The following is a 25081-nucleotide window of genomic DNA, read 5'->3' as shown; positions in this document are numbered from 1 at the left end:
AGAAGAACAGTGAGGAGTTTTGGAGAAATGGGATGGCTACTACATGAAGTCAAAGGAAATAAAGAAGCATAGGAAAAGGGAGACAAATCAAAGGAAAAGGGGATATTAGTCACACTCCTAAATTGCAAGTAAAGGATGCACGTCCTAGGTATCATGTATCCGAATGAATGACCTCAAAAGGGAGTGGTAAGTGTCCCTGTGTAGCAAAGATGTAGTCTTCAATTCAGGCGCAGCAAGCAGTGGTGACCTAAATAAACCACATACACATGATTCAAAAGATGTACACTTCGTACATTCGCAGTATCTTACGTTTTTCAACCAGAGCCGTCAAGGATTGCTTACCGGGCGGAGTTCCTGATTTGGTTCCGAAAGCGGTTCCAACAGACTTGACTAGTGTTCACGGCGTTGGGGATAAATTCAAAACGCCGTACTGAGGAAACAAAGCCGGCAGTCGCCAAATTTAGATTCAAATGGGCCGTTGTCGGAATTAGCAAGTACGTGGATGGTCTCAATAAGCAGATTCTTACCGTCAGGAAGCCGGGTCTGACGCCGAGGGTAAACAATTCGTCAGTCGCAGTGCGCCAGAAGTTTGCGCATGCGCAGAACTCGGAGTGCCCGTTAATGTAGTCTCAGTGCGCCAGAAGTTTGTGCATGTGCGGAACTCAGAGTGCCGGTTAATGTAGTCTCAGTGACCACGGAGCTGGAATCAATGTGGGTGGCTGGCAATAAGAATCTAATCTAGCTGTAATAAGATTCGGACGGCGATATTTAATACAACGTATGGAGGTCCAAAACGGAAATGAACCTGATGACCTTGATAATTCATGAGAAAAAAAGGGGGGTGTCACAATAAATGTGAAACTGTGGAAAAAAGGGGGGGTTATTTCACAATGAGTGGGAAAGAAGATTGGGGAACAAGGGCCCAGATGAAGGCCAACAGCTGATACAATACAGGGCTACCAAAAAGACGCAGATTTAAAGCTTGTAAATTTCGCACAGCTCATTCAGACCCCACACAGCCGTGTCGAATTTAACGATAAGAAGGGCTTCCCTTCTAGATAGTTTCAAGTCCCAGTCACCACCTCGGGGGTCTCTTTCTACTTTAGAGATGACTGTCCATCTCAAGTCCTTAATTTGATGTTGAGATCTGTTCCAATGGTTGACCAATGGTGCAGTTTCCACTTTCTGTTTTATTCTAGACTTATGTTGTGAAATCCTTTGGCAGATTTCCTGATTGGTTTTACCAATATACAGGAGTCCACATGGGTATGTTATTCCATAGACAACGTTTTAAGATTTGCAGTTGCTGAATGTTTCGTGTTTCCACGAAATTCCTTTATGTTGGAAGAGTGCACCTTCGACAGTCAGGTCACAACACAGGCATGTGCCACATTTATGGTGGCCTGTAATGAGGATCAAACCCATAAGTTGTCTCAAGGTGGGTTGTGGATCCTTTGGGATGGCTGCTCTTACTACATAGTTGGCAATACAATTTTCTTTTTTGAATGCAAATAGGGGAGACTTGTGTAAGCTGTCATGCAAGTTCTTCACTAAATGCCAATTCTGTCCAATGATTTTTAGGTTTCGACCTGGCCGTAGCACTGCGAAGCAGGGCTACGCCCAGGCGAAAACTTTTGTTTACAGTATGGGGACTTGAATCCGCCCCTTCTTCCATTGGCTAGCTCCATAAATGGAGGCTAGCCATTGGAAGAGAGTGGCTGTCAATCAAGCTTTCCCCGTGAAAACGCGATTCGGGGGCGTTTCTGTGTCTTTTTTTAAGTATCGCCCTCTCCTCTTCCCATTGGCTGGAATTTTACCTTCCAGTTAATGGGAAGGGGAGAGTGCGAAAAACACGCCGCCGAATCTGCCGGCCGGGACACCCCCGTGACGTCATTTCCCGGGCCGCTCTGTGATTGGCTGCCGGCCCGGGACCTGACTTGTTTGTTTGTTCTCTCCTTTATGAGGTAAGTTGTGCCGTGTCTTTGTTTTTGCCCCCTCCCGCCCGCTGTCCGTGTCTTTTTCACCCCCCTCCTGCTCGCTGTCCGTGTCTTTGCCCCCTCCCGCCCGCTGTCCGTGTCTTTGCCCCCTCCCACTCGCTGTCCGTGTCTTTGCCCCCTCCCGCCCGCTGTCCGTGTCTTTGCCCCCTCCTGCCCGCTGTCCGTGTCTTTGCCCCCTCCCGCTCGCTGTCCGTGTCTTTGCTTCCTCCTGCCTGCTGTCCGTGTCTTTGTCTTTGCCCCCTCCTGCCTGCTGTTCGTGTCTTTGCCCTCTCCCGCCCGCTGTCCGTGTCTTTGCCCCCTCCCGCTCGCTGTCCGTGTCTTTGCCCCCTCCCGCCCGCTGTCCGTGTCTTTGCCCCCTCCCGCTCACTGTTCGTGTCTTTGCCCCCTCCCGCTCGCTGTTCGTGTCTTTGCCCCCTCCCGCTCGCTGTCCATGTCTTTGCCCCCTCCTGCCTGCTGTCCGTGTCTTTGTCCCCTCCTGCCCGCTGTCCATGTCTTTGCCCCCTCCTGCCTGCTGTCCGTGTCTTTGTCTTTTCCCCCTCCTGCCCGCTGCCTGTGTCTTTGCCCACTCCCGCCCGCTGTCCGTGTCTTTGCCCCCTCCCGCTCGCTGTCCGTGTCTTTGCCCCCTCCCGCCCGCTGTCTGTGTCTTTGCCCCCTCCCGCCCGCTGTCCGTGTCTTTGCCCCCTCCCGCTCGCTGTCCGTGTCTTTGCCCCCTCCCGCCCGCTGTCCGTATCTTTGCCCCCTCCTGCCCGCTGTCCGTGTCTTTGCCCCCTCCTGCCCGCTGTCCGTGTCTTTGCCCCCTCCCGCCCTCTCCCGCTCGCTGTCCGTGTCTTTGCTCCCTCCTACCTGCTGTCTGTGTCTTTGTCTTTGCCCCATCCTGCCCGCTGTCCGTGTCTTTGCCCCCTCCTGCCTGCTGTCCGTGTCTTTGTCTTTGCCCCCTCCTGCCCGCTGTCCGTGTCTTTTTTCACTCCCGCCCGCTGTCCGTGTCTTTGCCCCCTCCCGCTCGCTGTCCGTGTCTTTGCCCCCTCCCGCCCGCTGTCCGTGTCTTTGCCCCCTCCTGCCCGCTGTCCGTGTCTTTGCCCCCTCCCGCTCGCTGTCCGTGTCTTTGCCCCCTCCTGCCTGCTGTCCGTGTCTTTGCCCCCTCCCGCTCGCTGTCCGTGTCTTTGCCCCCTCCTGTCTGCTGTCCGTGTCTTTGTCTTTGCCCCCTCCTGCCCGCTGTCCGTGTCTTTGCCCCCTCCTGCCTGCTGTCCGTGCCTTTGTCTTTGCCCCCTCCTGCCCGCTGTCCATGTCTTTGCCCCCTCCTGCCTGCTGTCCGTGTCTTTGTCTTTGCCCCCTCCCGCCCGCTGTCCGTGTCTTTGCCCCCTCCTGCCTGCTGTCCGTGTCTTTGTCTTTGCCCCCTCCCGCCCGCTGTCCGTGTCTTTGCCCCCTCCTGCCTGCTGTCCGTGTCTTTGTCTTTGCCCCCTCCCGCCCGCTGTCCGTGTCTTTGCCCCCTCCTGCCTGCTGTCCGTGTCTTTGTCTTTGCCCCCTCCCGCCCGCTGTCCGTGTCTTTGCCCCCTCCTGCCTGCTGTCCGTGTCTTTGTCTTTGCCCCCTCCCGCCCGCTGTCCGTGTCTTTGCCCCCTCCTGCCTGCTGTCCGTGTCTTTGTCTTTGCCCCCTCTCGCCCCCTGTCCGTGTCTTTGTTTTCGCCTGTACCTCTGGTGATGCAAAGGAGGAGTGTACTAACATGGGTAGCACTACACAAGAACATGGGAAATGACAAACTAATGGTAACTTCCAATCTAAGAAATGTGTTTGTAATTGGTGACTCTTGTTAATTAAGACCATCTTTAGTTTGTAGGTTTCGTTTGGATGGAAGTCTTAAAGCAGCACATGCGGTTTATGTGCGGAGAACTGGTTGCACCTATTCAATGGACAGTTTTTCACCCACGGGCAGTTGTTGCTGGACACTTACAAAACAGTGGTCTCCAGTCTGATTCACGTTTATGGAGAGAGTTGCTCGGAGCTGTCTAAAACTGCCTTACCTTTTGTGCTTTTTGCTTTCTAATGTAAGAAGTTGATTCGGTGTTCGGATGTGTGGGCAGTGCAAAATGTTTTGTTTGTTCGTTTTTTCCCCTCAAAGCACATTTCTGTAACGGGGAGGCTAGTGTTGGTAGCAGGTTTAAGGGAAATTCTGGTGCTCAGAAAATGCACGACAGGACCTTTTAGTATCAGTTTTCAAACGACTTGAAAACATAGCGTCTGAATTTGCCCTCACTTTTTTTTTACTCCAGAGGCTGCCTCCCCCAGTGGGAGGGTTGCCCGCTTCCCGCGCTGCTGTGCTGTGTTTTCATCCTCCTTTGAAGCAGGTCTCTCTGGGGATTTCTCGGGTGACTGTCTTTTGGCCAGTCTTAGATGGTAAAGCTATTTGAACTTGTGCATTCTGTTTTTATTCACGTTTAACATGCCTGTTTTTCAGATCTCCTGGTCCCCTCGTTGTTTTCCGAGTCTTACTGAAACGTTATTTTTATGTGTAGCACTTAGATGCGTTTGTAATCAAACCAGACTTTCAAAATTCCCATGCGTGGGCATTTTCTTGCCTTACTTGTATGGAATTGTATACAGAAACGTGCAAGAAACTGGTATGAATTTAAAGGCCCGGTGTCCCTTATTCTGGCGTTTTTGAAGTGTGCACTGCCTAGGTTTAATACTATGTGCTGCCCTGTGTTCTCACCGTAGCACGAGCCTCGAGGTGTAAACAGGCGGTCACAGGAGGAAGAAATACTGCTGGGTAGGTGCTCCGGACTCCTTTAAATAGAAATGAATCTTCCCCCCAACCCTGGTGTCCGGTGTAAATACGTTCTCTTAAAGTGCCTGGTAGGTTCACGAGATTCATGTGGATGAACCAAAACTTGGGGATAGATGTAACATGGTATGAAAAAATGTATCGTGATATTCTGTCAATGCAAGTAGGAGGGCGGAGGTGGTACTGTTTATCAAGTAATGAGCATGGGCGGGAGGTTTTTAGGTTTCACCTGTGTGTGTGTGTGACTGCTCCTGGGTGTGTGTGTGTGACTGCTCCTGGGTGTGTGTGTGACTGCTCCTGGGTGTGTGTGTGTGTGACTGCTCCTGGGTGTGTGTGTGACTGCTCCTGGGTGTGTGTGTGTGTGTGTGACTGCTCCTGGGTGTGTGTGTGTGACTGCTCCTGGGTGGGTGTGTGTGTGTGACTGCTCCTGGGTGTGTGTGACTGCTCCTGGGTGGGTGTGTATGTGACTGCTCCAGAGTATGTGCGTGTGTATGTGACTGCTCCAGAGTGTGTGTATGTGTGTGTGTATATGCGACTGCTCCAGTGTGTGTGTGTGTGTGTGACTACTCCAGTGTGTGTGTGTGTGTGTGACTGCTCCAGTGTGCGTGACTGCTCCAGTGTGCGTGTGTGTGTGTGTGTGTGACTGCTCCTGTGTGTGTGTGTGTGTGTGTGTGTGACTGCTCCAGTGTGTGTGTGTGACTACTCCAGTGTGTGTGTATGACTGCTCCAGTGTGTGTGTGTGTGTGTGTGTGTGACTGCTCCAGTGTGTGTGTGTGTGTGTGTGTGTGTGACTGCTCCTGTGTGTGTGTGTGTGTGTGACTGCTCCAGTGTGTGTGTGTGTGTGGGGGGGGGCTTTGGGTGTGGCTGGCTCTGGGTGTGTGGGGCTGGGTGTGTGTTCGTGTGTGTGGTAGTAATTGCTGTCTGCTGAGGTCGTCCGTAGGGTACAATAATTCTCACATTTGCGAGAGGTTAAACTATTGGCAATGTAAATGACAATGCCATTTATTTATTTGTTTTCAAAACCAACACATAAATATAAATTTTGTCATTTACAATGCCAATAGCTCTAACTTCTCCAAAGGCGAAACCGTTGCATTGTAAATGCTTGTTTTAAGTTTGTTGGCATTAGGGCAAAAAGTGGTGACACAAACTTGACGTTTCAGTTGGAGTTTCTGTTTCCGTTCTAGAAGGCTTTCTCTAGGAGTCCATCTGGCACGTTTCATATAATTTCGGACTAGTTTTTTCGGGTAGCCTCGTTCGCACAACTTTTTGACCAGATTACCAGCATGTAAATTGTAATCATCATTAAAATAGCAATTCCTTCGCACGCGTAGAAATTGGCCGTAAGCCAGATTTTCCTTAAGGCTCCTGGGATGATTGCTGGAGAACAGTAAGGCCTTGTTTCTATTGGTTGCTTTAGTGAATAGTGAAGTTGCCAATTTCCCTTCGGCTGGAAAAACTTCAACATCCAGAAAGGATATTCTACTGTCTGAATGAACCATGCTAAACTGTATATCGATGGTTCTGGCATTTAACCAATTGTGGAAGAGTGCCAACTTTTCTTCTCCTCCCGACCAAATCATAAACACGTCGTCAATAAAACCAAGCCATGTCTCACTATACTCAGAAAACGGATTGTTGTTATGAACGTAGGTATCTTCATAGAGTGACATAAACAGTACTGCCAGCTCTGGGGCAAAAGGACACCCCATGGCTACCCCTTTGGTTTGGAAAAAGAATTCCTTCCCAAAGCAAAAGTAATTCTTTTTAACCCCTTCCACGCTGATGACGAGCTGGGCTCGTCATGGCGTAGCTTCCTCGCACGCTGATGACGAGCCCAGCTCGTCGCGTAACATGCGCTTTTAAAAATCTCAGCGTACAAGCGGAATTCCGCTAGCGCGCATGAGGTTAAGGGCAAATGAAGACAAGTCAACCAAAAATTGTGTGGGGACTTGAACTGGTCTGGGTCTCAAATCTAGGAAATGGGAAAGCACTGCCACTGCTTCATCCTGGGGTATTTGTGTATAAAGGGAAGTCACATCCATTGTGACTAGCAAGTCTTTCCCTGTTGAAAAATTAATTGTTTCCAGTTTTTTGATAAAGTCAGTGGTGTCTTGTATATAAGAAATCACATGGTCCATAAATTGTTTTAAAAAACAGTCCACGGGGCTCTTGCCGTGAGCTCCCGAGCCCCTGGACAACCTGCACCTTTCTACACCGCTGATCTCCCCCGGATCGAGCGGAAAACACACCCAGTACTCCCTGTGGTGGTGTGGAGCAGTCCGCAGCCCTCGGTTTCCTTGCTGCGGCGGCGGAACCGCTTGAGAACCAGTTGCGGCGAGGGCCGCCGGAGGGCTCGCCGGAAGACCCGAGGACCCCTCGATTGCGAGGCCTCGGTAACCCAACGAAGGGAGCCAGTAACACGGAGTGGACCAACAGATTGCTGGCGACTCGACAACGCGACCGTCCCCGCTGTGATCTGGGACGACCCTCCTCGGCGGAGCGGAGCTGCATTGGCGGTGGAAGCGGAGGCGGAGCCGACAGGAAGTAGCTACGCGAGCCCGGGGATCAGGTAGGCCGCGGGGCCTGCACCATGTGGCCCGGCCCTGAGCCCCGCCTTTAACCGCTGCTGGGCGCTGCCAGGCCCTCCGGCGCCCACGGTCGCCTTCGCGACCCGCGAGACCTAACCCTTCTCTGGCTCCAACTGCTGCACAATTCGCAAGACCGGCCCCCAGCTGTGTGATAATCGAGTGGACCAGTGGGGAAGGACTGCTGCGATCCCCGAGAACGGGCCTAGCCCGAATCACCGGATGTGGGTTCTGGGGTGATCACTGGAAGGACTGTCCAATAGGACCCTCTGTGTACCGGTAGTCCCCGACTTCAGCTTGGTGCGGTGCGACACATAGTCCGGGAGACGAGACTACGCCACACCGGCGCTGGTTCCCCGGGCCGGAGCGGACGGCCATTTTGGACGGGAGCGAAGCAGTTGCATCAACCTCTTGGAGCTGCCCTCATTCAAGGCGTGCGGGGGCACCTCACTGGGAGTGGCCCCACATCGGCGCGAGCAGTGTGGACTGCCACCCACTGCTAGACTGCTGCCCCGGCCTGTAGCGCCTCCTCGCCACGGCACGCGGGCTTTTGTGATCCCCACCCCTCCGCGATGTCGAACGCCAGGGGACAGAAGAAGGGCGAACGGACTTTGCCGGACATGCTGGGAAGAGGCGCCCCGAGGCAAGACAGGAACCAACCTGCTCCGAGCCCCCCGACTAGTTCTCGGGGCGCAGAAGGCGGGGAGCCCCCGGTGACTAGATCGTTCCTGGAGTCCCTGTTCAGCTCCTTGAGGGAGGACTTTCAGGCCTTGAAGCAAGAGGTGGCCGGGGAGGTCAGGGAGGTCCGGAGAGAGGTGGACTCCCTGGGAGAGCAAGTGAACACGGTGGAGGCGGCTGGCCACTCCAGGGACGAAGAAATCACCCACTTGCAACAGGAGGTCCTGAGGCTGAGGGACCAGCAGATCGATCTACAAGCCCATGCCGAAGACCTTGAGAACAGGTCCAGACGGAACAACATTAGGGTCCGAGGAGTTCCATCCAACGAGGAGGGTGAAGACGCGGCCGCCTACTTAGGAGCCCTGTTCCGCGAAATTCTGGGAGAGTCCGAAGACTTCCCAATTCGGATCGACAGAGCGCACAGAGTTGGCCGGCCTCGCAGGGCCTCAGCGCCTCCTCCGGACATTTTAGCCTTCTTGCCAGATTTCCCCTTGAAGGAGCGGATTCTTCGTGAGGCACGGCGGCAACAGCCTTTCCGCTTCAGAGATCACCCGGTGGCCCTCTACCAGGACCTGTCCGCAATAACACTGCAGAAACGGAAGGCCTTTAAAATTGCTACGGACTTCTTGAGGGAACATGGCACACAGTACTCGTGGGGGCACCCCTTCCGCCTCATCTTTCGCTGGAATGGAACTTTGCACCAGCTCCGGTCCCTCCAGGATGTATGCGGGGTGCTAGGAATCACTGCATCGGACACGGACACCCCGGCGCCTCGTCGCAGGCGGAGCACACAAGATGGCTGGCAATTGGTCGGGGAACGGCGATCCCCGCCACCCGCGAGACCTGACTCGCCTACAATTCGGGCAGAAATGTCGAGCGCCATACAGGAGGCCTCCAGGACTACGGCGAATGGCGATGTGGCCTTGACGGCCTGAACTTGCTCCGGGGGGAGTCTGCAGTAGCCTATCTTCATCGCAGGTGCGGGGGTTCCGGGGGTGGGGGGTGGCGGGGGTGATGGAGGTGGTGGCTGGACGTCCACTTGAACAACTTTCCACGGCCTTGTCCGTTGAGGACCGGACTGGGACAATGAAGTATTCTGACTGGTTTGGGGTGTTGGGGGTGGGCAGGGGAGTTGAACGGGCGAGTTTGGGGTTTGGGAGTTCACTGGGAAGCGGGGGTGGAGGGGGAAGTGTGGGGTTCCAGGGAGGGGGGGTTCACACGGTTGGGGGTTCGGGGACTGTACTGTGCTACGGGGCGGTTTGCTTTCACTGTGTGCTGGGGCCGCTCGCTGCTGCCTTTGAGTTTAGTCCGGTGGGCCTCGCCCGCCTTGATGAGCGTTTTCTGGTATTCCCCTCCCTGATGGCCCTTAAGATTGTTACCTTGAATGTGAAGGGGCTGAATAACCCGGTTAAACGGAGGGCTGTACTGTCCCTCCTGGAGGACTCACAGGCAGACATCTGTCTTCTACAGGAGACCCATCTGCTAGCTAAAGACTGTCACAGGCTACGGACTCCAAAGTTCCCCACGCAGCTTTTCTCTTCCTGCGCCTCCAAGACGGCAGGGGTAGCGCTCATGATATCTAGGAGGTTCAAGGGGGAGGTCATGCAGAAGGTAGCGGAACAGAAGGGGAGGCTCCTGGCGTATAGAATCAAGGTGGAGGGTCTGGTGTTCACTATAGGCTCCATATATTGCCCCAATGATCATCAGGATCAGTTTCTACACAGGGCACTGGAAGACGTGACATCCACTCCTGACAGACACATCGTGATTGGGGGGGACTTGAATATGGTCTTTGATGCGCCCCTGGACAGGTCGGTGCAGAGGCGCCTACAATCGGGAGAGCTCTCGGGCTCGGTTCGTACCCGTTTGGAGGAGCTTGATATGCACGACATGTGGCGCCGCTCCACCCCGCGACCCGCGCATATTCCTATTATTCCCACGCCCACAAATCCTATGCAAGGTTGGATCATCTCTTGGTGGCGGGCCCGATGTACGAACTGGCCTCGGACGCCGACATAGGGGTCCTGTCTCTCTCAGATCATGCCCCGGTGGAGGGCACTTTCCGACTGCCTCCGGTGTCTCCCTCGAGAGGGGTCTGGCGCCTCAGGGACACTCTGCTGCACAAGCAATCTGTGGTGAAACAGGTCCGAGATTCCATAGAGGAATATTAGCGTATTAATGACAACGACGACACCACCCGCGTGACGCAATGGGCCGCCTTAAAGGCGGTGCTCCGCGGCGAGTTTATTGCCCTCTCCTCGGCGGAGAATAAAGAACGCCAGCTTAAAAAGGACGAACTTACACGCCAAGTGAGGGAGCTAGAACAGGTGCATCAACGGACGGGAGCCCCTCGTGTCTGGAGGCAACTTAAGGCCGCCAGGAAACTCCTGTCCGCGATTGATATGGACAGAGCGGAGTACGCTGTACTTCGCCTGAAACATAAGTACTACACCGGCGGCGACAGATGTGTCCGGCTTCTGGCGCATAAACTCCGTGTGCAACACCAGCAGCACCGGGTGAAGGAACTGGCGGTCCCCACTGGAGGGACAGTCACGGATGATGGCCAGATCGCGGACGTTTTCCGTGGTAACTATGCTGACCTCTACGCCGGCGTTCCCCCCTCAGCGCGAGCCGAGGCAGACTATCTGGAGTCGGTGTTGCTCCTGTCCCTCACGCCAGACCAGGCCCAATATCTTGAGCGGGAGATTCGGATTGAAGAGGTGGTCACGGCTATCTCCCGACTCAAAAACGGGAAAGCCCCGGGGCCCGACGGTTTTATCCCTTTGTCTGGCACTCCACCTCCCGGGTATGGTTGACCCGGATCAGGCCGGGTTTGTCCCGGGCCGGCAGACTGTCGATATTACTAAAAGGGTGACCCATATACTGGAGAAGGCCTCACGGATACCCGGGGAACGTATGCTCCTTTCCATCGACGTGGAGAAGGCGTTCGATAGAGTGCATTGGCCTTATTTGGAGAAGGTATTGGGCAAATTTGGCATAGGTGAGAAGTTCAGGCACCTGGTATTCAATTGCTACCGATTCCCGTCCGCGGTAGTGAGGGTGAACGGATGCAGCTCCCGGCACTTTGCGATAGAGAGAGGCACCAGACAAGGGTGCCCACTGTCGCCACTGCTTTTCGCTCTTTTAATGGAGCCGTTCGCACAAAGAGTTCGCCAGAACCCCAACGTCACAGGTGTCCGTATGGGGGAGTTCCATCACACCCTTAGTCTTTACGCGGACGACGTGATATTGACGCTCGACGACCCCAGAAGGTCATTGCCTGCTTGTATTGCTGAACTGGAAACCTTCGCGACTGTGGCGGGTTTCAAGGTAAACCTTGGGAAGTCAGCGGCCCTTGACATCTCGCTGTCCGGCGCCACCAGGGCTGACTTGCAGAGACTCTTTCCGCTGAGTTGGTCCAGAGATCAGGTACCCTATTTGGGGATTCTCCTAGCACCCTCTCTTCCTGCTATGGGAACCCCCCCCCCCCAACTGGTTGCGGGGGGGGGGGGTTCTTTGTCTTTCTTTTTTTCCTTTTGTTTTGTCCCCGCCCACAGGTGCGCTAGCCATGTGACTCTGGTACAAATGTGCCCATCGCACTGCACGAACTGACCTCACGTATATGTTGAATTGTACACACTAATTCGCGGAGTGCATCTGTGGTTCCTCGTCTGTAATGTTATCCTTTTTCTTTCAATACTACAATAAAATACTTTCAACCTAAAAAAACAGTCCACGTATTTTGCGATTGGCTCTAGTAGAGAATCACAACCCGCCACAATTGGTCTTCCGGGCGGGTTGGTTTGGTTCTTGTGAACCTTTGGTAAGATGTAAAACATTGGGACTTTTGGATGTTTATTCTGTAGGTAGTCATATTCTTTCGGACCGAGGAAGCCTTGTTCGAAGCCCTCTTTAAGTAGAGAAAACAGTTGGTTTTGTAAGTCAGTGGTGGGATCTTTTTCGATTTTCCGATAACATGCTGGGTCATTAAGCTGCCTCATGACCTCTGACGTATATTCAGTTGTATCCCAGACCACAATTGAACCACCTTTGTCCGATTGTTTTATGGTAACAGTAGGATCATTCCGTAAAGTTGTCGGTGCATTTGTTTCTTCTTTTGAGATGTTAAATTTAGAGATTGCGGATAGTACAGTTTTTTCAAAAACAATGATTTCTTTGGGGATCTTGTTGCCTGGAGGGCAAAAAGTCGATTTTTTTCGAATCCTGTCACTTCAGTTGTCAAAGTCGATGGACTATCTGCAAAAAACATAGTCAACCTCAATTTGCGGCAGAACTCTATAAATTCTGTTTTCATTCTCACAAAGTTTGTTTTCTTTGATGGCACAAATGAAAGCCCTTTAGCGAGGATACTTTTTTCAGCCTCAGTTAGAGTTCTTCGGGATAAATCGAAGATAGGGGAAACCGCTAGTTCTTGTAATGCTGGCGGCGGGTTGTCATTTCCCCCGGTTGGTGTATCTCGTTTTGGCTCTTGACCTGGGTTGGCCTCTTCCTGTTGCTCTTGATTCCATTTGCGATTCCTATTTGATCTATTGCTGCTATTATCACTCTTGCTTCCTGCAGATGATGACGTATCTGAGAACGTAATGAATTGATTACGCGACCTTCCTCGGTTATCACTTAAATAGCGTCTTGAGTCTGACTTTGTGTAGAAGTCCGCTTGTAAGAAAGGATAGACGTTGTCCAATGAAAAGTTCTTTTTGTCTTTTTCAAATTGGTTAGTTTTTTGTGTGACTGTGTAGTCTTTGAATTCCTGAATTTCCTTATCTACTTTTTCAAGTAGGGATTTAGAGTCCGTTATGGTTTGGCTGTTACTTATTTCAGATTACAGCTGGGCTATTTCCTCAAGTTCTTTTTTGGAAATCCTAGTGGGGCCGGTTCTATGGTAAGGACCATAAGGTCCCTACCACATTTCGTTTCAATACTGCTAAATCCTTTCTTGAAAAGAGGATCCTCAGTAAAAATCACAGGAATGTTCTTTATTTGGAGGCCTCCTGGGATAGTGCCTTCCCTTAGATGTTGAAGAAGAAAATGGCCGTGCAGATCGGTTCTGATCTGTTTTTTCTTTAATCTTAGTAATTTGCCCGATTCGTTTTGCGAGGTAGCAGAAGTACTGAGGGAAACTGAAGCGAATGTAGGTGGAGCACTCAAAAGGTTTTTTATGTGGTCTTCGCTATAGGCAAAGGCATCCTTCTCTGCCATAACCTTTCACAATTAGTCAACTTAAAAGAAAAACAACACAGACAAAAAGTGCGAAGAAGATAAAGCAAAGATTGAAAAGAATAGGTAAAGAATGAAAAAATGCAACCTCTACCTGAAGCAAAAGAGGCCCAAGTCCTCAATGCACCCTCTTGTGTAGGGTTTCCACAACAGGAAAAAATATATGCCTCGCGGGACTGCTCCCGCTATCACAACTAATAACAAATAGGGCTGGCTCTAATCAGTAAGGCTGAGCCTCAAAAGTACAATCAACAAAAGAAAATTGGCAATACTGATGTGTTCTTTTCGAGCAATATTTTCTCCAAAATATAGACGGCAGTTCAATACCTGGGGTGGCGATTGAATAGCTGTTTATTCTAAATTATTCACAAATAAACACCATTTATATTTAGTGCGCCATTTCAGGTTATATTCATAACCAGTAATGAAAGTTAGGACACGACAGTAAAAACTTGAACCAAATCATCACTCTTCAGACATATCACATTCAAACCACTTTCATTCAAACATCCATAAAATTCAAACAAACTGGAAATGAGTAAACCAGTCGAAAGAATGTCGGGTCAACTATAAGGTTAAACAGAAATTCTTAAAGATTGCAAAAAATGTATACACCACTGTTATTTCACTTTTTGTTGATTAGTTCTCAGAAACTTATAACACTATATGGGTGTATATCCGAAGTTGACCCTACACAGTCTACGCGTTTCAAATCCGTTATAAATGACAGGATACTCTGGGATTTGGTCTTTGTTTTTCTTTACTTTTGTCTCCTCTGCAGAGCGTTCTTTGGTCCTGAAGAGAATCCTGTCATTTATAACGATTCAAAACGTGTAGACCGTGTAGGGTCAACTTTTATGGATGTTTGAATGAAAGTGGTTTGAAAAGAACACATCAGTATTGGCAATTTTCTTTTGTTGATTGTACTTTTGAGGCTCAGCCTTACTGATTAGAGCCAGTCCTATTTGTTATTAATTGTTTAGTATGTTGGCACATTAAAGCCAGAGACCCAATGAATGCTTGTTTGTATCTCTTACCCTTTTACAATATTTACATAATTTTCTATCCCTTCTTCAGGTTGCCTTTTCTGCACCCATCCTGCCTATTCTATTTGCACCCTACTTTCCAGCCAATACTTCCACATGCATAAAGTTGCATACCCATATATCGGCCCACTGAAATTATGCAACAGGGGAGAACCAAATTATGTGGAGGATTTGACTAAATTATACATCAAGAAAAAGGCAAATTATTGAGCACAATGTGGCACAGTTTATGGCAGTGTTACTTAATTATTTTGTCCTTTTTATGTGTCGCAGCACAGCACTTGCAAAATCTATAGTATTTCATTTAAATCTTAAAAGGGACTTACATCCCACCCTTACTTTTCATTTGTTTGCGTGCTTGCCACTTACATTTCCTCTATTTCTATTGGTTGTAGCATACTATTCCCTGTTGCTCTTCACGTGCTCTTTCTTATCAGTGTCCCATGCCCCAAGTTCTCATTTTCATCCGCGTATGTGGAACTTTTGTTTGAGGTTTTGCCTTCACAGTGCTTGCACTGTACTTGTTTACCTAATCTCCCAGTGGCTTTGCACATTTCAGGTGTGCTTGTTTTCTTTGTTTTACATGGCAGTGCACAGGGTTAGCAGCCTTTGAAAAACTGGCTGCTGTGTGAGTCTGCATTTACAAAATTGTTTATTGTGATGTTTATCATGATGTCAATACAGAGAGTCGGGCGCTTCAGCTGTGACCCGGAAGTATCAAGCTTTGAATTTCACCCTACCAGAACAAGTTAATATTAGGTTGCCACAGATCAGCAAGTTTTGCTGAATATGCAAGTTACCCTTCTTGCATGTATTCTACCTACTAAGGAGGGACTCAAAGCTACATTGCGAGTACAATAGCTTATGAGGGTACCATTTTCCCATTGCTTCCACCACTGCCTCAAGTGCACAGGGTCAAAAGAATTATTTATATTAGTATTAAAAGCAATAAGAAAACAAGGTTTTGTCAAAGGTAGCTTTAGAACTGTCTAGGTGGGTGCAACACCCACATTTCATCACCTGTTCAAACAACTTTCTTGATGACCCCCTGAAATACTTGTTCTCCTAAGGAAAAGTCCACCTCTTCACCTTTACAGCTCTTTGGAGTAACATCCAGTTTCAAGATGGCAGATGCATCTGCAAGTCTCAAGAAACATGCTTCTGTTCTTGTGGTCGCCAAACCTTTTTAGGTTTCACCTGCACCACTACCGCTGAGCTTAGGAAGGGTTTTGTATTACAGCCCACCCTTACTTTCCATTTGTTAGTATGCTTGTCACTCTGTTTTCCTTGTTTTCCATTGGTTGCAGCATGCTCTTTCATTTTGGGGTCAGTTTTATATAGCCCCAACATCTCATGAATGTACAGGAATGCTTTATATTACTCAATTTACTTACCACCATTTACTTTATAAAAGCACACAGTTAGCTCAGGGAAGTCATGTAATCTCTCAAAGGCTGCTCGCATTTGTTGTTCATTGCGGTTACACATTTTGCACATTACTGCTTCTCTGACTGGATTTTGAACATTAACCCTTAGAACAGGCCTTGTGGCTTTTGGAAGTAATTCATTTTGCCCAAACTTGTAATAGCTTTCCCCTGGGCAGTACATGGTCAGGAAACACTGGTATGTTATGGCATTGTTTATTTGGTTATAAATCACTAACTTTGAATATTGGCTTGTGCATTTTAGTTGCAGTCTTCGTGACTGCCCTCATCTGTTTTATGTTGCCCGTTTACCTCCCACAAGTCGCAGTTTGCCCCGGGTAAACTACAGTTGCATAGATCCCCTCTCCCCCTCCCCCCCTGCCCCTCCCCCCCAAATCGCCTCCTCATTCAAACCTGTTTTTTGCTATTTTATTTTGGGGTCAGGTTTTTATACCGCCACCATCACCTGAAGGTACAGAAGTGCTTTATATTACCACAGGTAACTGCGCAATATATTGCCTTTTTCATTATTCAAGTCTTAACACTTGAACTGAGTTTCTTTACCTTATATTGCATAACTGGACACCAAGCTAAAGCTTACAAAAACAAATTCTTATTAATCAAACAGGCCAAACATATTGCATTTGCCAATGCTTGTTATACATGTTTTGAGCGAAAATTACAAATCATTAGTATCAATTCAACACTTAAATAGGGCAATGATCCACTGAAAAATGACAGGTTAACCTTTGCACAGGGTCTTAAATTGAGCATAACATGCACAGCAATGTTCATAGTAACATTTGGTCTGTTTCAGCTAGAAGCTATTTTTTTGTTAAAATCTACAAACTATGCAGCAGATTATGGATTATGTGGCAAGTATAGCAAATCCATAACTATGTGGTAAATGCTGTGGCCACTTTTTTAAAATTTATTTATTTGAGTTTTTATAGAGCGCAAACGTGACCCGATAGGGTATCTGAGCTCTTTACAGGGATTAACACGTTACGTACAGGTTAGGCATAGGCAAAATACAAGGAATGGGGTAAGGGAATTGAACACAATAGGATAAAAGCCAGAGTTATATAACAATAATCAATGCACTACCAAAATCAGCTAGCAACATGCCAGTGATAAACAGGGAAAACCAGCAATTGTATACTAAAGGACACAATGATAGCAAAAGGCAGAGAGAACCGGCAGAACATTTGAAGGGGTGAGAGTTGGTATCCAGTGGTCCGGTCTATAATGCAGTTCTGCACCACCAAGCGTTCAACAAACGTTTAGGAGCATATTCCATGCACTACGCTCTTTCCTCTAGCCTTTGTCCTGATCCATACTTTCCAAAGCACATGAGTCTGCATACTCATATGACTCGTGCTACTGCTTTGTAGAAGCTGCAGAATCAATCTGTTAAAATAGGAGCAAGGAGCAAGGAGGAGGAAGTAAGCAGGCAGGCGAACCGCAGCGGCTGTAGCGGTGGACCGAGAGGGGTGAGAGAAAGATCGCGAAAGGACCCCGCATACCGCATATCGCGAAAGAACCCAGCGCTATGAAGCTACAGCACTGTGAAGCTACGGCGCCGAGCCGTGTTGGTGCCGCGGTGTGTGGGAGTGCACCGGACGTGCACCGGAGTACCGGAGTACCGGAGTACCGGAGCATCCGTGGAACCCCCCAGCGGTTCGGCAAGGCAAAGTGTACAGCGAGTGGGGCTTGACGCCGGTGTAGCAGAAGAACGAGGACGCAGAGCGCTGAAGCTGGGATCAATTGGGAGCAGCCCCGCCAGAGAGAGGTGAGCTGCGGTGAGCGGAGCGGAGCGCGGCGGGCCGGAGCAGTTGTCCGCACCCTCGCAACTGCTCCCGCTCCTGCATACATCCCGGCTTCCCGGCTCCCCCTTGTTTCCACTCTGTGGGGAACCATAACTGGTGCTGGTGAACCACAAGAAAGAGTGGACAACTTCCCCTGCTGCTTTGTCCTCGTTTGTTCTGGCTTGTCCTGGTTTGCAAAGGAGCAGGCACTTTAGCACTCGAGAGCGGCACGGAGCCGCGGAAAAGCCCCGGAAAAGCCGCGGGTGTCAAAGCGAAGCCGCTGGAGACAGTGGGAAAAGCCGCGGGTGCCGAAAACCGGGAGCCGCCCACCTGGACCAGAGCGGCAGAATCGGATAAAACTGAAACCGATAGAACTAGCATTGGGAAAAAGCTCCAAGCTCCAATGCCTTGGGGCTACGCTGGTTTTTCGGTTTGACAGTCTCTCTGTGCAGTGCAGCGCAGTGGGGAGAGTATTAGAGCACCGGGAGCAACGTAGCGCCGGTCCTGAGCAGTAGTAGCGGAAGAGCACCGAGCAGTGCTCAAGGCTCTCTTTGAGGAGCTGGTGCAGGAGCAGGCAGGAGATTTGGAGTGCGAAGTGAGTGGCAACTGAAGCAGATCACGATTGCCGATAGACGCTGCCAGAGCCGATAGAGTCCGTTCGTTTGGAGCAAGCTGTAGCTGCTGGGAAGCTGATCTCCGATTACCCCCATGATCACCCTCGAGAGTTCCGGGAGACCGTGGGACCGAAGTCGAAATTCCCAATTTGAAAGGCTCGAGTGAGGAGCTGGTGGTTTGGGAAGCCGGAACCCTGAAGCCGGTGACGGAGCCGAGAGCGGCTGGAACCGTGGCCCACCATCCATAGTGTCGTCGACGGCAGAGGAGACAAGAGTATCCCACAGCGGGGGTGGTAGAGGCAGCAGCGACAGCTGAGGGAAGAGCCGCAAGTTAAAAGTTGCGGCAAGGTCAAGAAGAGTAACAACAAGCCCAGAGAGTGCCAAACACATAGGGGGCACGAAGAACGAACACGTTCAAAAGAAGAAGTGGCGATTTGGTATACCAGTAAAAGCTCCCTCGATCAGTTCTACCCCCCAGCCTGAATAGAGAATAGGGGATATGCGGTCAGGAAAAGTTCGTCAAGTCCCGACTCGCAAAAAAAAGAGAAGTGTGACCACAAAAGACCAAGTTAAATCGGCAAACAAATCTGTAAATAAAAGCAAAACAAAAGAGGACCAAAATCTACAAATAAAGAGTTTGATCCCAATCACAACTTCAGAACCGTTTAAATTCGGGGGGAACCACTCAAAGCATAAATTCCAATTTTTAAAAGATCCAATGGCGACAATCTATGCAACAACGGAGGAGGCACAAAGTTTACAAAGTCCCATAAAGCCAATCCATTCAATAACACCAAAAAAATCGGGAGATAAATGCCAGGAAGCAGAGTTAGGACAACCATAACAGTGGCAACAAAAAAGAGGAAAGGATGCAGAAGGAAATGAAGAAATACAGGTCAAAGAGAAATCAGCTTTTAAAAAATGGCTACTGAAAACAACAGCACAAATACATATACCCTCAGCCCACCAAGCGTCAACTACACCAACGCATGAAAAAAGCAAGGAGGAAAAAATAGGTCAATGCGGTGGTCAAGTTATACCACAAGGAATCACTCAAAAGATAGACTGGTCAAGATCTTTTTTAATCACTGAGGAAGATGATCTGATAAAAGCGCTAGAATTTAACACGCAAAGGGAGGAGGAATTAGGGGCAAACAGGCAAGAGAAACACAAATAAACGGGTCTGCTGCAAAAAATGGAAAAGGAAGTAGAAAGGGGAGCAGTTTCAACCCCCATCAAGCACACTCATAGCCCCAACTTTTGGAAAAAAACAAACAAGGGGCAAACTGTTTCTCCACAAGGAAACAAAAAAATACAGTCTCCAATTACCATCTCTTCAGTAAGCGGGTTCGACTCCATATCAGGGTTTCTACCACAACCGATAAACACAGAGACGCCCACTTGGAGCGACTCGCTATTAAGAAGTCTACAGCAAGCTATCACCGTTTTAAATTTTCAATCAGATAAACTAGACGTGCAGGTAGACTTAATGAATTTGATCGCAACTCACATAGCAGGAATTAATACAAAGCTGGATAAAATTACAGATCAAATAACCAAAGGAACAAATAAAGACAACCAAAGCAGTAACAAAGCATTAGATCAAAGCTGCAGATGCGGCAAAATAATAGATAAATTTGCTTCTCTACCAGAAATTCTGACCAAAATTCTACGGGCAGCACAAATAACAAGACAAACAGAAGAAACATTGGCCAAGAAACTAAAGGTAAAACCATAAAGCCTGAAAAACAAAGGAACATGAGGCGAAACATTGAATCTGCAGACATCACAACTATAAGCGAGCGAAACATAAGCAACCCAAATATAATAAATGATAAGAGCAACATGCACAGTGAAAACAACACCCCTGCTTCACCAAGTGCATTGGAAAATCAAACAAAAAGACAACGTAAAAGAGCAAGGAAAGCTAGAAAGAATGTGTTGGACCCGGCCCTTTAGGCACGGTCACCCCAAGACTTTTTGCTTTTTCCTAGCCTGTTTCTGTGACCTGGTGTTTGTGATTTTAGGCCTCTGCGCACTTTTTCACTGTGGTACAGTGTAAAGTGCTTGAGCTCTCTGTGTATGTGTGGTGAGTGACCTGTCCTCCCATGGGAATGAATGGGGAATATGTATGCCCATGGTAGTTCCTGATGTCAAGGGCCGCGCTGCCATTGGCGGCCCTCAGCGCAGGAAGCCAGGCACACAGTGGCGCGTGGGCGGGGCCTCGAGGCGGCCACTTCCGCTTCCCCCTGCCTGGGAGAAGCCTGCCTTCCTCGTTGCCGGTCTCCTGTGTGGAGAGGGAGACCGGAATTGCTGGGAGCGAGAGGAGAGCCCCGACGCGAAGGGAGAGCGGCTGAGAGTGCAGGCGGGGCTCCGTGGTGGAAGAGGAGCCCCGCGCTGCCCAAAGGAAGAGACCGGCAGTGAGTGCTTCCCCGCCCCCGCAGCAGCCGCAGACAGCCGGTGAGTGACTTGAGGGAGAGGGGGCGTCGGGGCAAATTGCCGGTGCCCACCCCTCTCCTCCAGCACCGGTGCCTGGGTGTTGGGAGGCTGGGGGGGGCCTCCCTTGATACCGAGTCCCTCGGGGGGGACTCCAACGACAGGGGCAGTCTTTCTTTGAGCCCGAGGCTCTGGGGGCATTTTGTGAAAGCCCACGAGGGGCTCAGGCGCCAAATTTGCTCTTCGTTGTCGAGCCCAGAGAGGCTCGAGTGCCAGTTGTGTATTTAGAGCCTGAGAGAGGCTCATGGGCATTTTTATTTACTGAGAGCCTGAGAGAGGCTCTGGGGGCATGCTTTGTTCTTTGGAGCCCCGAGAGGCTCCCGCCCCTATTTTGATTCACGAGCCCAGCGAGGCTCGAGGTGCCATGGTTTTCAGAGCCTGATGGCTCCATGGTGCATATATAGTGTTTTAAGAGCCTGTGAGGCTCCAACGTTCTGCGCAGTGTGGTGTAAGAGCCTGTGTGGCTCCAACGATTGGGCGCAGTTCTGGTCTAGGGGTCAGTGAGGACCCTGTCGCAGTTTTGCTTCACACCTGCCCAGCAATTAGTGGGCAGCTGCACCGTTTAGGTCTTGAGATTTTCCCAGGTGCCCAGCAAGTAGTGGGCACCTGCAACGTTTAGGTTTTGTGACTGGCGCTGCTTGGCAGCGCACCCTGACATTTGGACACAGGGCGTCTTAGCCCCAACAAGGCCAGTTGGCCTAGGGACTGCCATAGGTGGTAGCTTATGTAAGTTTTGCGCAATGTGGTTACCTGCTATGTTTAGGATGGTAATTGCCTACTGTGAGTTTTTGCGCTATTGAGTTGTGTTGGGGCACCTCTGAATGTTTTTATGCATCATGTGTCTTTCTTTCCCTGCGCTGCACCTCTGAATGTTTTAGGCATCATGTGTCTTCTTGCGCTGCACCTCTGAATGTATTTTATTGCATCATGTGCTTTGTTCTGAACACCGCTGAATGTGTAGGTTTATGCATCATGTGTTTCCCTTGTCTTACACCTCTGAATGTTTTTAGGCATCATGTGTTTTTCCTTTACTACTCCTCTGAATGTGTTGTTTTTATGCATCATGGGTAATGTGTTCTTTCCTAGACCCCTAAACGCGGTGTGATACTTAGGTGGTTGTTCTTTTAGTACAGGTGGTCCTAGTGAGGTCCTGGTTCCTGTTACCAGTGGTTACTGGTTGTGTGCCATAGTTGCTAGTTTGTGCTACTATGATTTTTATTCTTTATTATTCTTCATTCAAGAAGTGCTATTTCTGATTCTGAAAGTGGCCCATGTGGCCCTGTCCTGTACATAATCCCTTGTGAATATTGCCCGTGCCAGTTGGCACCATGTATTTTGTGTGATACTATCTGATGTGTTTTTACAATACAAAAGTTATTTTATAATAACCTTGTGTGGAGTTCCTTTTGTGGTGTGCCTAGTATTTTGTTGCTGTTGTGTGCTGGCGCAAATGCTTTACACATTGCCTCCGAGTTTAGCCTTGCTGCTCGTGCCAAGCTACCAGGGGGTGAGCAGGGGTTATCTTGGCGTGTGACTCCCTTGCCCTGACTAGAATGGTGGTTTCTGCTTGGCTTTGGCGTCAGCCTTAGCCTACCAGAAATAGCCAGTTCTAACAGAATGCTATCCTAAAAACCAAGCAGGAAAAAAGACAAAATTATGCCCTATTCGCATATAAAAGTAACAAAAGTACGTTAGAGCAGGTACACGATTTGCCAAAAGCAGAATTGACCGTTCAAAAAATAAATACACCAGACAATCCGGGGCCTCTTTACATTTCCAAAGAAAGTAATCAGGGGTCACCAGAAAATGTCAAAATCAAAACGCAGAAAGGACAGAAAGTAGCTGAAAAAAGATTTAATACAGAGGAAGAGAAAGAAACCATGATTAAAAGGGAAAAGAACAAAGTAACAATGGGACTACAGGATACTGAATTAAGATCATTGGAAAAAGTACCCGAAGAAAAAACTTATGATTACTTAAAAAACCCGGATCAAAGGAAAATAATCATAAGAAGAACCATTGAAGATAAACCAATCTCGCCAAAATGGGGAAAGAGTATCAGTCAACCCATAGAACGACCCTTGAGTACTGATACCCAATTGTTAATTCCTTTGGATAAAAAAGGCAAGACTTGCAATGCATTAGTGGGGAATATATACAAGGAAAACGCCAGGACACCGACTAGTTACAGAACCAGGGAGGACAAAAGAGGTCAAAGCGAGGAGGTAGTCCCAACATCAAAACCAAGCTCAAAAGAAAAGTCCACGATAAAGCCCCTGAGTAAAATTAAGGTCTGGGAAAAGATAGGGGAAAAAAGCAAACAAAATCAAAACCACGAACCTCAATTGCAGCCGACAGAAACAGGCTGTAAACGAATCTTTAAGCCGGAATACCAAACAAAAGCAAAAAGGGATACATTAAACAGGGGCAACCTAATGAGACTATTCAGAGAAATTCCAAAACTAAGGGAAATTCCATCGTCGGAACTCTTGGCGGTAGAATTTGTCCAACTAAACAAGGAGACCGAATTCCAAGTAAGTAGAACAACATGGGCATGAACAGAGACAAAGAAACGGATCTTCTCCACAAGGGAGATATTTGCAACTTGGGGTATAATAGTATCTTACCCACCCCTAATAAAATATCCACACCCACTATTAACTGACGACGCAACTCGGCTGCCTAATACAAATGGAAAGACCTCCTCAGTATTAAAAGGAGCTAGAAGTTACGTAAACAAACCAAGAGACATGTAGGGAGACAAGCGAAAACAACATTACCCTCAGACAAAAAACCACCCAGTCTGATGGAAATCAAGATTGGTCCTGGATACCATACAACCTGAATCTACATCGATCCTGATGACAACAATACAGTAAGTGGGGAACAAAATAAAAAGACCACCAAGTAAAATGATAAAAAAATTACGATGTGTTCCTGGAATGTCCATGGTTTCAAAGAAATGCAAAAGGACCAAGAAATCATTGCTTTCTTAAGTAAATTCAACATAATACTGCTACAAGAATACGACACCAGAATAAATAGCCGGATACCAAGAATACCATATAATGGCAGAAAAATTCGCCAAGTATGGACACCCAAGAGGGGGTCTTTCCGGATATACGACAATAGAATATGACTGGAAAACAGAGGAAATGGATTCCGGTAGAAAACTGGATTCAAGTAATCAAATTGGAATGTAAGCAGCCTATAAACGGAGAGGGCAAACAACTATTCTAAACATATACATTCATCCTGACAAGAATAAGAAAAAGGAAAAACTGGTAAACCTAATAAATTTAATAAAAACGTTACAAATTACACATCAAAATCATAGATAATAAACTCAGGGGATTTTAACTGCAATTTGACAGGGGGAAAATCCAATAAGAATGTACATCAAAAAACAGTAAACGAGCTGGAAATACTAGGTCTTGTTATCCTGAATGGAAATATGAAGGGAGAGCAACTGGCAGGCATCACCTTTTCATGCGGGAAAAAACAATCAATGATAGATTATACAATAATCAGCAAAGACCTCATTCCCCTGATCAACAACTTCCGCATTTCAACAAGACCTGAAAGCGACCACTTTCCTCAGGAAACAGTCCTACATTTAAACATCAAGCAAAAAGAGTGTGTAGCATCTCTAGTTGCACTGCCTGAAATGTATAATTTACGAAAACTCAAATGGAGAGGAATAATAATGGAAGAGATAATGGATACGGTAAAAAAACACATAGAGAATGCCGAGGGCCATCTGTACATTCATTAGTAAAACATTGGGAAAAATGATATACGTTACTCTTGGATAAATTTCCACAAAACCAGGAGGTAAAGGCCCGCATGTGGCTAATAAAGATCCATGGTATACAACACAGCTGAGAAACAAAAAAAGAAACATTGCCAAGGAGGTAAGACAAAAAGCAAAAGCAATCACAACGGGAAAACACATAGATAACAATACGATTAAAAAAATGAGAAAAGAATACAAGGAAGAATGTAGAGTGGACAAAAGGAAATATAAAGAAAAGATATGGGAGGACCTGCTGTGGGCAAGAAAACTACCAAATAGCAGGGAATTTTGGGGCTTAAACAACAAATTAATGAAGGGATATGGAATGACGGCCAACATTGGAATAAACGAAACAACGTGGCTGGAATACATCGACAAATTGTATAACCCGAAAATTGGACCACAAGAGAATGACGCATTAAGTATACAAGAAGCCAAAGGAAAAGAACTTACCCTTGAGACAACCGGTTTAAAAAGGGAACAAGTATTAGATGTGACCAGCTGGGAAACTGATGATCAAACATCATTGACAACTGAAAAAAACACAACATTTTTGATAAAAAAAATTGAAGGCTGAAGGAGCAGCAGGACCAAATGGTCTACCAAATGCCCTGTTCA

At 48.4% G+C, this 25081-nt stretch overlaps 2 protein-coding genes across 4 annotated transcripts in view; both read left to right on the top strand.

The window, feature by feature from the left end:
• PARP4 (poly(ADP-ribose) polymerase family member 4) overlaps positions 1 to 25081 on the top strand; it is a 1988214-nt gene that overhangs the window by 32180 nt on the left and 1930953 nt on the right. The gene's annotated exons all lie outside the window — the stretch shown is intronic.
• Positions 16959 to 24700, top strand: LOC147698630 (uncharacterized). The gene is made up of 2 exons (XM_086933471.1): positions 16959 to 20109; positions 22284 to 24700. Exons 1-2 carry the CDS (start codon positions 19930 to 19932, stop codon positions 23223 to 23225), a joined length of 1122 nt encoding a protein of 373 aa, XP_086789597.1. The 5' UTR covers positions 16959 to 19929; the 3' UTR covers positions 23226 to 24700.

Source organism: Lissotriton vulgaris, chromosome 8 (genome assembly GCF_964263255.1).
Source record: "Lissotriton vulgaris chromosome 8, aLisVul1.2, whole genome shotgun sequence".
Classification (NCBI taxonomy): Eukaryota; Metazoa; Chordata; class Amphibia; order Caudata; family Salamandridae; genus Lissotriton; species Lissotriton vulgaris.
Note: the sequence above shows the minus strand (reverse complement) of the source record. Positions and strands in the feature narration are given on the sequence as shown.